We start from the raw sequence: 11,573 nt of genomic DNA on the forward strand, positions 1-11,573 counted from the left end.
ACGCCGACAGCCAATCAGAGATCTTCGACCGTAGCGGTGGAGTCAAATTCGTTGTGTTGTTACTTCTGTTGATCATTGGTAATTTTGTTGGTTGCTGGCCGTGCGGTTAGCCGTGCGGTGTGTTCCATGTGTGCCGCCGTAGCTTTCTCTGTAGCCATCGGATCGGAGAGGCCGTCGCATTAATTTAACGTGATTCCCTATACTTTTCCAGTGTTTTGAATTCCTTCTTTAACGAGATAATTCTTAATAGTGTTGTTCAAGAATACGAGCTGAGAAATCATGGCTATTTCCCCTCAAATTCTTAGCATTTTGGTTGCCATAGTGGTCATCATCCTCACAGCTGGTAACACAAATTTCTATATGTATAATAATTTCTGTTTTTATTTAAATTCCATAAGTTATTAAAATTTATAAAAAAAAAAATGAAAATGGGCATCTGCCTAAAATGTTAAATTTATGATATTCCTATTCCCCCTTGCGTTTCAAATTCTAACCTGACACATAGTAATAAATTCCTGAATTTAATTTAAATATTTTACATTTAAGCGCTTGTATTTTGGCAACGAAGACGTGCATCCAGATCTGGAATTCTCATGGTCGGTCTCAACGATAGCGGAAAGACGCTCCTGTTCAGCCACCTAGTCCACAACAAGTTTGTCGACACCTATACTTCCGTCAAGGAAAACATTGGAGATTTTGCCAACAACAAGGTTTAGAGAAAGATTTTGTAGATTAAAATATAAAACTGAAATTGTATGTACAGGCTACTCTCAAAATCATTGATATCCCTGGTCACGAAAGAGTGAGAGGAAAATTTTTCGACCAACACAAACAAAATGCCCGAGGAATTGCCTTCATTGTTGACTCCTCCACTTTGCAATCCAACATCAGAGATGTGGCTGAGTAAGGATATTTTTTTTTTATGAAATTACAAAAATATTCATGCTAATAATTTCAGGTACTTGTACAGCCTACTGACTGATCAAGTTGTTGCATCCTCCTCGCCGTGGTTTCTGATTGTTTGTAACAAGCAGGACCAGACCATGGCCAAGGGCAGCAGTGCAGTGAAGAAGTTGTTGGAAAAGGAACTGTAAGTTTCTTTTTCTTTATTATTCATTTTGAAAAACTTTGAATTAATTAAATAATTTAGGAATACCTTACGCAAGACGAAACATAACCGGCTGGCCAATTTAGACAACTCTGCAGAAAAAGTTATCTCTTTGGGTGGAGAGGATAAAGATTTTGAATTTGAGCAGCTCAACAAAATTAGAGTCAACTTTGCCGAAACATCTCTCTTCAATTCAGCTTCGAAAGACTCTATTGATTATAAGCAAGTAGAAATTTGGCTGGAAAACATTGCTGGTTAATTATATTGTAAGTTTTTTGCAAAATTAAAAACTTTTATTCAAGTCTTTGTCTACATCAATAATATTAGACATAATAGTCTTCTACGTCTAACAATACTTTGAAATATGCATCAAAAGAACACAAATCTAGATTAATCTATGGTGATTAATGGATATTTTTCATAAAATGCCTGTCAATATCATACCGTGAGTGTTTCCTGTGCTGCAATTATTGCTAAAGCTTTTGAATGCAAGCAAATTTGTTAAAAAAATTCTCTTTACATCTAGAAAAATAAAAAGGCCATCCATCAAATTACATTTAATTTGTAAAAAATCTTATTTTAGTCTAATCAGTTCGACAAGGTGTGTCTGCGGCCTAAAATGACCTCTTGGTTGTGCTCATATTGTTTGTACAAGGCGTCCAAATTTGAGTTTGCATCCAATACAAGCACAGGCGCTGGAGCTTTGGCCGGAGTACCATGCAGCAGCCAGTTATCATGTGCTTCATGAACCCTCTGCAAGTACTCCAAGGACACTGACAGTTCCTCTTTTCTAGATCGCTGTAGAAGTCGTTGGTACACTGTGTTCGGATTTGTCCTCAGGTAGACTGAAGAAGTTAAGAGTAAATCACATTTCTTACTTCTAAAGAGCAGGAGAGTTTTGCTAAACTTTGAATAAAAAATTTTTAAACTTGCCAATTAGGTCTAGTCCAATGTCTGTGTTGTTGCTGATCCACGAGTACCACTTGTCAAAGATAGCATACTCTACACCAGACAGCAATCCCTCTTTATATGCCATTTCTCCAAAACAAAACCTTAAGATTGAAAGTTATAGTTAGTTTTGAAAACAATTGGAAATTCAAAAGTACCTGTTGTTCTGGACACACCTCTCGAAAATTTGTACCCTTTTTTTTGAGTCGGAAGTCTGGATGTTCACCCTGCTGAGTTGTACCATATGTTGGAATGTTAAGTTCCATTTCTGTAAATCGCAATACAGAAGGTCAAGGACATTGTGACCCTGCACATCTCTCCAAGTGTCCAACGGTTCCTGTATTAAAAGTGTTATTTCGATTTGACCACTACAATTAAAAATTTCTTACAAGATAAGTTTCTACGGCTGCAAATCGTTGGAAATACGAAAGAAAGGTTGATTTTCCACTGCCTATGTTTCCTTCCACAGAGACCCTGTAAGGTCGGGGTGCACTGTAGCTGTTCCTGCCTTTGTACATGACCTTTGAATTACAAATCAAGTACGGTGCCCAAGAAGAAACTGGAAGAGAAGAATGCTTCCGCTCTCTACTTATTAGTGCAGTAACGGCCGAACCGGCGAGCCTGAAATTTATATAATATGAATATTGTTAAAAAATTAAATCATTGAACTTCTATAGAGATAAGTAATGATAAAAAACAGCAATAATTAATAAATCCTGTATATTACTTGCGCATTTTGCATTGATAAAATGAGTAAAAATTTGCAAATTGAGTGGATTTTATTATAATACAGATGAAAGAATAATTTTGGCGGGATTTTTTGTTTGTAAAAAATGGTATTATACAAAAAAAACCAACAAACTTTGGAAAATAAATAATTGAAAATACCTTTTTAAGGCGACGTTCTTCTGTATGCTGGTAAGCATCAGTGCATATTGACGTTAAAACACTTTCCTTTGACGGCAAAAAAAGCGCAATAATTCCATTCAATTCTAGCAGTAATCCGTCCGCGCAGCTTCTATAATTATCCAATCTCCTCTAAACAAGGGTATTATAGAAAATGCTATTTACACTGTTGTTTACACTCACTGGTGTATTTCGGCTGTCGCAATTGGTGTTCGTTGTTCGTTAATTCCATATCCCAACAAGTCAATCCGGTCGATTTAATGTTTTATTTTAGATAAATACACGAATTTAATTATTTCATTGCATTATCAAATATTAATCGATTCTCTTTTCGCGAGTAAGTTTAGCGGAAATTTTCGAAAGTTTGGTCAAAATCGTTATCTCCACGTTATATTTTGTTTATGTATTTTAGCTCGGCTTAAACCAAGGAGGGCTGAATATAGGGATTGTATTGTACCTCCTTGGGCTTCTTGGAAAATGCCCTCAAAGGAGCTCCTTGCTGCGGGTGCGCTCATCGCTCCGTGATTCTTATTGGCTTGAGGCGAGCAAGAAGGGACAGGGTAGGTGAGAAGGGATGGCCGCGGTCACAACAACACTAGTTCGGCTCTTTAGGCATTCGGCAGGGTGCAGGTTGACACCTACACGATGTCTAACCACCTCGACCTTGCGAGGTCACTGGAAAGCTCTCCGGCCGTCGCTGGCTATTATCTTAAGTGCCGGCGCCACCTTTTTCGCCGCCAAAACCTACCATGAACTTACCACAGTTCACGCTCTGAAGCAAAGAAGGGTGAGTAATAATTATTTTCATTTGTATATTTATATTTTCTATATACTTAATGTTATATGTAAATATTGTAGAAAGACGAGGAGCTAGCCAAAGCAGTCAAGTTGACCTCCAGGGAAAGACGGTTTATCAAGTTCTCGTCGGTTGAGTACAACAGTCAGCTTTACATGACTCCACAGGACTTTCTCGACAGTGTCGTCGAAAGTGAGCCTAGACGTAAGAAAATTTAGGAAATACGTAGCGTCAACATAGTTTCAATAATTATATATTATGTTATATTAAAATATTCAGCTCGTCTTAAGAGAAGAGTTTTGACAGAAAAAGAATTAGAGGCGTTTCGAAGCAGCACACCACCCTTAAAGAAAGGGTCAAGTCACATGTTCCGAAATTTAAGAGACAAAGGAATAATCTCTTACACCGAGTACCTGTTTCTTCTCTCCATTTTAACAAGTAAAGCTTCAGCTGAATTTTTTATTGCCTCGTGTAAATTGACTATTCTATTGATTTTTCGCAGAGCCCAAAACTGGTTTTCGGATTGCTTTTAACATGTTCGACACTGATGGAAATGAGCGAGTTGACAAAACTGAATTTCTAGTCGTGAGTTAATGTTTTTTCGTCTAAAAACTTCATATATTATCCTCACATACATATTTAATTTATCTAGCTGTTAGTAGATAAGGATGGACTTTAGTGCACTTTAATTTTATTATTTTATGAATCAAGATGTATTTGAACACTGTAGATCCGGGGAATTTTGGCTGGCACAATTTCTGATTTGATGCTGGAGTTCAGGGACGATCCCAATACAAGGCATGCTGTGAGTTTCTCTTGCCACCAAATGCAAAAATGAGCTCTTTGCTGGCTGGGTCACATATGCACAGTTTTGTATTGTAGCACTTAATTTTCAGCTGAAGGGATTGATTTCCGAGCACGCACTCAAGGGGGTCGTTAAACGACAACCCTTAACTAGAGTAAGTCAGGTTGTGGACCGCAGTGTGTTATACCCTTAATAGCCTGCTTCGTGTTTGCCTTTATTTTATAATTCATTAACAACATCTGTTTAATTTGCTTGCTCAATAATTTCCAGTGGAAATGAAGAGAAACTGAATTAAAATGCATTATTCTTGATATGTTTATTTTTCTACTTTTAAAAACTGGAATATGCCGAATTCTTAAATCTTCTCAATTTCATCTGACCAAAAATTAAATTCTTTAATACTTTGCACTTCTAATCTGTATTGTATTATTTTGCCATTTTTATTCTAAATTTAATGAAGTTATCAAATTTTTAAATTTTTGGAACATTTCCCTTGTGAGAATATTTAAAATTTCAGCTTTTTGTAAATAGCGCAAACCGCTGATGAACAATATTGTGATGCTTATGCCTTCGTGTGACTCAACTGAAATTTTCAGATTTGTACCTTCTGTTCATTAAACCAGTTAGCAAACAAATATTCCTGCTTTCAATAATTAAGATCATATTTTTTAGATGGAAAACATCTTCAGCCACACTTGGCGTGACAAGCGCGGACTTGGGGCGGATGGAGAGGAAGAGCCGGAGGGAGTTTCAAAGAATCCGCTAGATCAGTTTGTAGATGACGAACAAGGTCTGCAGCGGCGCCACGCTGTTGATACAACACTGCTTCTCCATTTTTTTGGCCGTAAGGGCTCTGACGATCTCCAGTACGAAGGATTCCAAAAGTAGTAATAATGTTATTTCAGATTTTTTCAAATTTATATTTTATTTTATCTTACAGATTCATGGAAAACCTGCAAACAGAGGTTCTTGAGTTGGAATTCCACGAATTCTCAAAGGGTCTCAATACAATTTCAGAAGTCGATTTTGCCAGAATCCTTTTGAGATACACATATTTAAGTGCAGACCAGTAAGAATTAAAATAATAATTTGAATATTGAAGAAATGGGCACTTGATTGTCCTTGTTGAAAAAATGATTTTCGTTTAAAAAGTAAACGGCTCTACCACTTAAAGTTGCAGTCTGCAACCGTGTTTCATATAGGAAAGATAAAATGCCAATTAAATCTTAAAAATTGAAAAACTACATGATCAAAACTGATAAAGCCGTTTTTTTCTAAATATTTTTTATCAACAATGTCAAAGCCTGTTTTCTTTCATAATAATTTTAACGGTTTCAACTGTGTCATGTGAAATAAACTTTTATTCATTTAAGGTATGACATGTATCTGGATCGGCTCCTTGACCGAATTAAACTCGAGCAGGGAATTTCCTTCAATGAATTTAAAGTCTTTTGTCAGTTCTTAAACAACTTAGAGGATTTTAGTATTGCCATGCGCATGTACACGCTAGCCGACCATCCGATTTCTCAAGGTACTTTCTATTGGAGACTAGATTATTGTTTATAATTATCTCCATGCATTATTTTTATAATTAAAATATTTCAAGATGAATTTCATCGAGCCGTTAAGCTCTGTACTGGAACAAGTCTGAGTCGGCACCTGGTTCACACCGTCTTCCAGATTTTTGACGAAGATGGGGATGGCCAGCTAAGTTACAGAGAGTTCATTGCCATAATGAAGGACAGACTCCACAGAGGCTTCAAGGTATTGTTAAAAATCAATTGTTTTTATCACAAATTCTAATCTCAATCAGTCCCTGGGCTTAATCGTGAAAAAATTTACAAACATTCTCAGTGAGACAAAGATGTAGTGAGAAAAGGACAAAATTTAAGCTAAATTTAAAGATCAATAATTAAATTATCACAAATTAGCCAGCCATAAACTACCGACTCCTTCTCCCACCCATACCTGACCAATTTATTCATAAAGAACTGCAAACTTCTAGATCGCAATCCTGAATTTGAAAATTGTGCAATCGACCAATCTTGATCTCAAAATGTTGCAATCTTTTGCGATATTATTAATATTTATTATTAATTTAAAAAAACAAGAAAATTTATCCATCAAATGACCTGAAATTGACAGTTTTTCTTCCGGATTTAGCGTTTAATGCTTCCTTAATTAAAATTTCTTACTGTAATCTCATGTGATCAGTCGACTTCCTTTTTCGATCGCAATAAATTTTTTTTTAAATAGTGCTTTTGCGTTTGTAATCGCAATCAGATTGCAAGCCATTTTTTTTATCTTGTCTAAAATTTCTTCTAAAATCATCTCATCTCTTGAGTTTTATTTATTATTTATTATTATTATTTTCAACATCAAGATGAGTAAGTACGCACGACACCTATACCTATCTATAATTCCTTTTCCACATTTTTGCAATATGTTGCAAATTCAATTACTAGTTAATATTATTATTAGTTATTCTTCTTTGTCGATACAAAAAATTTAAAAATGAAAAGAAAGATGTCTGCTATATAAATCGCTTGATATGAAAAGAGACTCGGCAGCCTATCAAGAAATAAAGAACAATCAGAAACACTTTAAAATTGCTGTCAAAAATGCTGCTTGCAATGGGAGGAAAAATTTCTTGAAGGACAGACTTTGAAAGCAGGTGGCAGTTCATTCTAGGACTTGATGAAAATGAATTAAATGTCATTTTTTTTTCTTCAAAATTTTACTTTTTAAAGTAAAGTGGAACAAATTTGTGTTGCAAAATTGCAAATTATGTTTTATTTTACTTAATGAAATGAGTAGATAATAAATCAATTCAACGTTTTTCTACAGTCGTACACGAAAAATGAGGGATGGGATGCTTTCAAGTCTTGTGTGAAGCAAGAAATGAAGTATGTGATGTGAAGATGCCCACCAGTGACACCAGGTGCTTTCATTATTGGTATTGTTTCCTTTTAACGCTTCTATTTATTTATTTGCCACGGAGTGCCATTTTATTTTAAGTTGAAATACCTTTGGTCTGATAATTTAATCCAAGAAGTTTATTTTCGGGAAAATTGAAACCGGGCAAACCTCATTGCCTAGAAAAAATAAATAATAAATAAAAAAAACTTGGGAACAACTGACCACAAAGGGTGACATGCTGTCTGCTGGTACATTCAAAACCTAGGCTTTTGTTTTGTTATGTCCAAATTAAAAACTAAGGATTCATCAAAAAATTAAAAATAAAATGGGGAGAATTTAATTTTATTGAAAAAAATAAATGCAGTAAATTAATCAAACATTTTTTCTTTGCGACGAGCAACGAGGTTTTCCCAGTTTTTATTTTACATGAAATCCACCTCGAGTGTTACCATTCAAGTTTATTTTCTGCTGCAATTTTACTGTCATAAATTTTAATGTATAATATAATAATAATCAAACATGAACAAGCAGTAATGATAGGAAAATATCAAAAATACAATTTTGATAATTGAAACATTTTAATCTAAGAAAAAAAATATGAAGGGTGTGTGAAGTGAAAGTTATAGGTTGCCGTTTTATTGTTGTTTATTCTTCACAAATCAAGTCAAATGAGAAAAAAAATACAAAATGTGAAGAAACGGCAACACCTCTGGCAAACAAGTTGCCAAAACGCGGGGCCTCGAGAGTGGTCCGCGCCGAGATGGGCCGCAAGCTAATTTTCACTTATCACAAAAAATAATCACTAAAATTGCTGCTGCCACACGAAATATTTGCACAGGGGGGAAAATTTTTTTACAGCTAAGTCTTAGGGCTGGTGGCAGGTTGTTCCAAGGCTTAACAACGCGAAAGGAGAAACTGTCGAAGCCAAGGTCGGTGCGCGCAGAGGGCTGCTGGAGGCGGGGGTACTTGGGGTCGTCGCAACGAAGATTGTGCCCTTCGGTGATGCGCGCCTTTGCGTTTTAGTCGGTGGTGCCGCTCTCGCACTTTTTGAAAAAAAGCAGGTTGTACCTGAGCTGCTGCTGGATGGATAGCATTTTTTGCTGCTCCGGCGGGGGGATGTGGCGCCCGTGAATGAAGTGCAGCGCCCTATTCTGCACTCGCTCCAACTACTCCACGTTTGTCTTTGTGCCGTACAGCAGGTGCGGCCTTACAAGAGCGAGGTAAGCAACCCGCTTGATGCGCGGGGTGCACCCACGTAGGTTTTGGGCCGCAGAGCCGAGAATTTGCGCCGCTTTTTTCTTCTTGAAGTTGCAACGAACGTTCCAACGTAGATCACGCAAGATGTGCACACCCAACAGGCGCTCCGTAAACGAGTACGGAATCGCACTGCCGCCGATAACATAGACCGGCTGCAGGGAGGTTTGCGCGCGTGTGATGTCCATGGCCTTACGTTTCTTGGGGTTCAGCAGCATTCCATTGTTGACGCACCACAGGTCGACAAAGGGCCTCAATATCTTTTTCAATGACGGCAAAAAGGGTGCAGTCGTCAGCGTACTGAACAATATTCGTTTGGACGTTGGTCAAAAGCAGCGGCCCTAAAACGCTGCCCTGTATAACACAAGAACTGACCTCACACGGTTTGGACCGCGCACCGTTGCAGCAGTCGCTCATGGGGCACCCTGTCAAAGGCCTTACTCCAGTCTAAGAAAACTGCGTGGACGTGGACGCCGCTCTTGGCGTCAAGTGCAAAAGCGCGGAAGCCGTGTTGTGAGTTTGAGATGACTTCGGAGCTCTCAAAGTGGTTTGTCAGTTTATCACGCACAAATTTTTCAAGTTTGTTTTCCGTCGAGAGATGTTATACTAATTGGCCGGTAATTTTTAAAGTCTTTTTTGTTGCCGTCCTTAGAAATGGGTGTCACGTAGGCGGATTTCCAGTCAGTTGGGAGCTCACCTGAGCTCAGGGAGAAGTTGTAGATGTGCGTGAGACTAGGGCTAAGGGCGCGGGCACAATTTTTTTTATTTGATTTTGATGAGACATTGTTTCATTAGCAGGAAAGGTACAGCAGCAATTTCCAAGTGGAATGCGCACACTTTTCAATGGTACTTAAAGTAATCGATTAATCATGTGATTCCTGTGTTTTGTTGTTGAGATTTTTCGTCATAAATTTAGTCAAGAAATGAGAGAGAAATCAACAATTATTAAATTAAATAATATAATATCATACACTTTAGCGCACAAATGTACATCAAAACTTGCACTTCTTACCAATAATGTAATTTGATAATTCTAAAAGGAAGTTAAATTAAACAATTAAGGGAGATTTTACTTGGATTCACTCTTTGTTTGGCACAGTTTTTTCAAAATCCAGGTATAACTTTCCTTGAATCTGAAATTGATATTACACTTAACTGACTTAAAAAAACCAAAACAAACTTCTAATATACTACCATCTAGTCTAAAAAATTGTTGGTGGAAATTTCAACTTAAGGATATGATCATTGAAGTGAAGAAATCGGGCTTTTCCATGTTGAAAAAAATTGTTAGTTAAGTTGGAAATATGACCAAAAACTATTACTATATAACAATGTATTTTCGGGGTTTTGATACAAAAACTTCGTTTTATTGTATATCCCACTTGGGAAAGGCACTAGTGGCAATTGTCTAGCCTGCTAAATCCAAAGGTTGATAACACGCAGTATTTCATTTTCGGGCCGATAATACAGTTGACCTTGGATCCACTGGTTGTATAATATTCAAAATATAAAATATAATGTTAACAAAACACCACAATGCCACTAAATTTCCATATCGATTGTTGACTTATATTTAGACTTGACTACTAATAAATTGTTGACTTGATTTTTTTGTTTTCTTTATCAAAATCAAAGACACTTAAGTATTTCAACGTTCATAATGTAATTTTATTCACTGTAATTATTCAACCAATAATAACTCAATTTTGATACCAATTATTATTATTGTTATTGATATTTATTGGCTTATGAGACATAAATAGTTTATACAATCAATCAAGCTGAACAAAGAACAGTATCTCTGAAATACAATAGAATGGAATGACTTTGGATAATAATGATAACAAGATATAAGAACATGAAAGCGCAAATCAGACATCTTTGGCTCTATTCATTGACTAGACGAAAAATAAAGTTCTCCAAAGTCTGTCACTTCAGTAACGACTAACGATTTGGGTTTTAAGATAATTCTAGGGGCTCAGGTGGGAAGTCATATTATTTTTCAAACGAAAACTTTTTTTCTAATTAATTTTGACATCAGTTACTTTTTTACATAGTTAAATAATATATTCAATAAAAGCTGTTTAAATTTTAGTTACAGTTAAAAATAAACGTAGGAAAAATGTTAATATTCAATTTTTTAATTGAAGAAATAGTACTTCACATTTGTGTTAAATGGACTCTTAATTATTATACACAAATTTTAACAAATAAAAGCTGAGAAAAGATTTTTCTCTGTTTCACAAATATATTTTTAGAAAATCTAGAGAGGATGTCTATTTCTTTTTCATCAGATGTATACCTAGTTTCCATGATCACAGGTATGTACGATTGATAATATCATATTATCTTAAACTTTATGCCTGTTGCATCAAACTGCGTTCACCTTACAGTTTTTGGTTTTTTCAGCATTTTTCTAAAAATATGCAAATGGTTTACCGGCATACAATTTTCTCAATATGCAGATCAAAGATAAACTGATATGTGATATCGTCAGCAGATTATTGTAACATTTAGCTATTATAGTGCTTATCGGTATATCTGGCGCTTTAGCAAAAATGTAACTTTTCCAACAGTCCTTGCTTTGTCAATAAAGTTTTCTTGGAAAAGGAACAGGCGATAGAGAGAAAGTACTTTCAAGGCTAAAATTTGTGCATCATATTCGAGGAAAATTATATTTAAAAAATAAAATTTCCCACGCGATGGTATAGTTTTTTAATCTTCTGTATGTGTATAATCCGCCCTGTTGCTTTCAATTGCCTTGGGAAAATATTTTGAACTGAAAAATGGATCTCTCAAAACATTAATAAAAATAAATCTCTCGGCCACTATTCCAT

General features: G+C 35.9%; 3 protein-coding genes across 6 annotated transcripts; 2 read left to right on the forward strand and 1 right to left on the reverse strand.

Moving 5' to 3' along the window:
• The first annotated feature begins 33 nt into the window (after positions 1–33).
• On the forward strand, positions 34–1,409 carry LOC132204714 (signal recognition particle receptor subunit beta). Of its 2 annotated transcripts, XM_059633378.1 has the most exons (6): positions 34–189; positions 251–343; positions 547–710; positions 764–903; positions 959–1,090; positions 1,151–1,409. In XM_059633378.1, the coding sequence occupies exons 2-6, from the start codon at positions 280–282 to the stop codon at positions 1,365–1,367; spliced, it is 717 nt and encodes a 238-aa protein (XP_059489361.1). In that variant the 5' UTR covers positions 34–189; positions 251–279; the 3' UTR covers positions 1,368–1,409. The 2 variants fall into 2 exon arrangements, with proteins under 2 accessions (XP_059489361.1, XP_059489362.1); XM_059633379.1 differs by having other exon boundaries at positions 103–343.
• Positions 1,241–3,376, reverse strand: LOC132204713 (thymidine kinase 2, mitochondrial-like). The gene is made up of 6 exons (XM_059633377.1): positions 3,146–3,376; positions 2,945–3,094; positions 2,446–2,677; positions 2,215–2,393; positions 2,042–2,160; positions 1,241–1,953 (listed from the first exon to the last, which is right to left on the reverse strand). The coding sequence occupies exons 2-6, from the start codon at positions 2,980–2,982 to the stop codon at positions 1,697–1,699; spliced, it is 825 nt and encodes a 274-aa protein (XP_059489360.1). The 5' UTR covers positions 2,983–3,094; positions 3,146–3,376; the 3' UTR covers positions 1,241–1,696.
• Positions 3,149–10,342, forward strand: LOC132204711 (calcium uptake protein 3, mitochondrial). 3 transcript variants are annotated; one of them, XM_059633368.1, is made up of 12 exons: positions 3,149–3,299; positions 3,375–3,749; positions 3,821–3,962; positions 4,038–4,196; positions 4,261–4,343; positions 4,489–4,563; positions 4,655–4,717; positions 5,236–5,447; positions 5,504–5,632; positions 5,937–6,094; positions 6,170–6,327; positions 7,411–10,342. In XM_059633368.1, exons 2-12 carry the CDS (start codon positions 3,537–3,539, stop codon positions 7,480–7,482), a joined length of 1,464 nt encoding a protein of 487 aa, XP_059489351.1. In that variant the 5' UTR covers positions 3,149–3,299; positions 3,375–3,536; the 3' UTR covers positions 7,483–10,342. The 3 variants fall into 3 exon arrangements, with proteins under 3 accessions (XP_059489351.1, XP_059489352.1, XP_059489355.1); XM_059633369.1 differs by lacking the exon at positions 4,655–4,717; XM_059633372.1 differs by lacking the exons at positions 4,489–4,563; positions 4,655–4,717.
• Positions 10,343–11,573: the final 1,231 nt, after the last annotated feature.

The sequence above is a fragment of the Neocloeon triangulifer genome, unplaced genomic scaffold (assembly GCF_031216515.1).
Source record: "Neocloeon triangulifer isolate White Clay Creek 2 clone unplaced genomic scaffold, ASM3121651v1 ptg000022l, whole genome shotgun sequence".
NCBI lineage: Eukaryota > Metazoa > Arthropoda > Insecta > Ephemeroptera > Baetidae > Neocloeon > Neocloeon triangulifer.

What these genes read in the sequence shown, in the direction of transcription:
- LOC132204714 (XM_059633378.1), top strand. Translation starts at nt 280, where the DNA reads ATGGCTATTTCCCCTCAAATTCTTAGCATTTTGGTTGCCATAGTGGTC. An exon ending in GAGATTTTGCCAACAACAAG is followed by an intron (nt 711 to 763) that starts GTTTAGAGAAAG and finishes TTGTATGTACAG; the next exon opens with GCTACTCTCAAAATCATTGA. An exon ending in AAGTTGTTGGAAAAGGAACT is followed by an intron (nt 1,091 to 1,150) that starts GTAAGTTTCTTT and finishes TAAATAATTTAG; the next exon opens with GAATACCTTACGCAAGACGA.
- LOC132204713 (XM_059633377.1), bottom strand. Translation starts at nt 2,982, where the DNA reads ATGCTTACCAGCATACAGAAGAACGTCGCCTTAAAAAG. An exon ending in AAGAACGTCGCCTTAAAAAG is followed by an intron (nt 2,678 to 2,944) that starts GTATTTTCAATT and finishes TATAAATTTCAG; the next exon opens with GCTCGCCGGTTCGGCCGTTA. An exon ending in AGGTGTGTCCAGAACAACAG is followed by an intron (nt 2,161 to 2,214) that starts GTACTTTTGAAT and finishes TTCAATCTTAAG; the next exon opens with GTTTTGTTTTGGAGAAATGG.
- LOC132204711 (XM_059633368.1), top strand. Translation starts at nt 3,537, where the DNA reads ATGGCCGCGGTCACAACAACACTAGTTCGGCTCTTTAGGCATTCGGCA. An exon ending in ACGCTCTGAAGCAAAGAAGG is followed by an intron (nt 3,750 to 3,820) that starts GTGAGTAATAAT and finishes TAAATATTGTAG; the next exon opens with AAAGACGAGGAGCTAGCCAA. An exon ending in CAGTACGAAGGATTCCAAAA is followed by an intron (nt 5,448 to 5,503) that starts GTAGTAATAATG and finishes TTTATCTTACAG; the next exon opens with ATTCATGGAAAACCTGCAAA.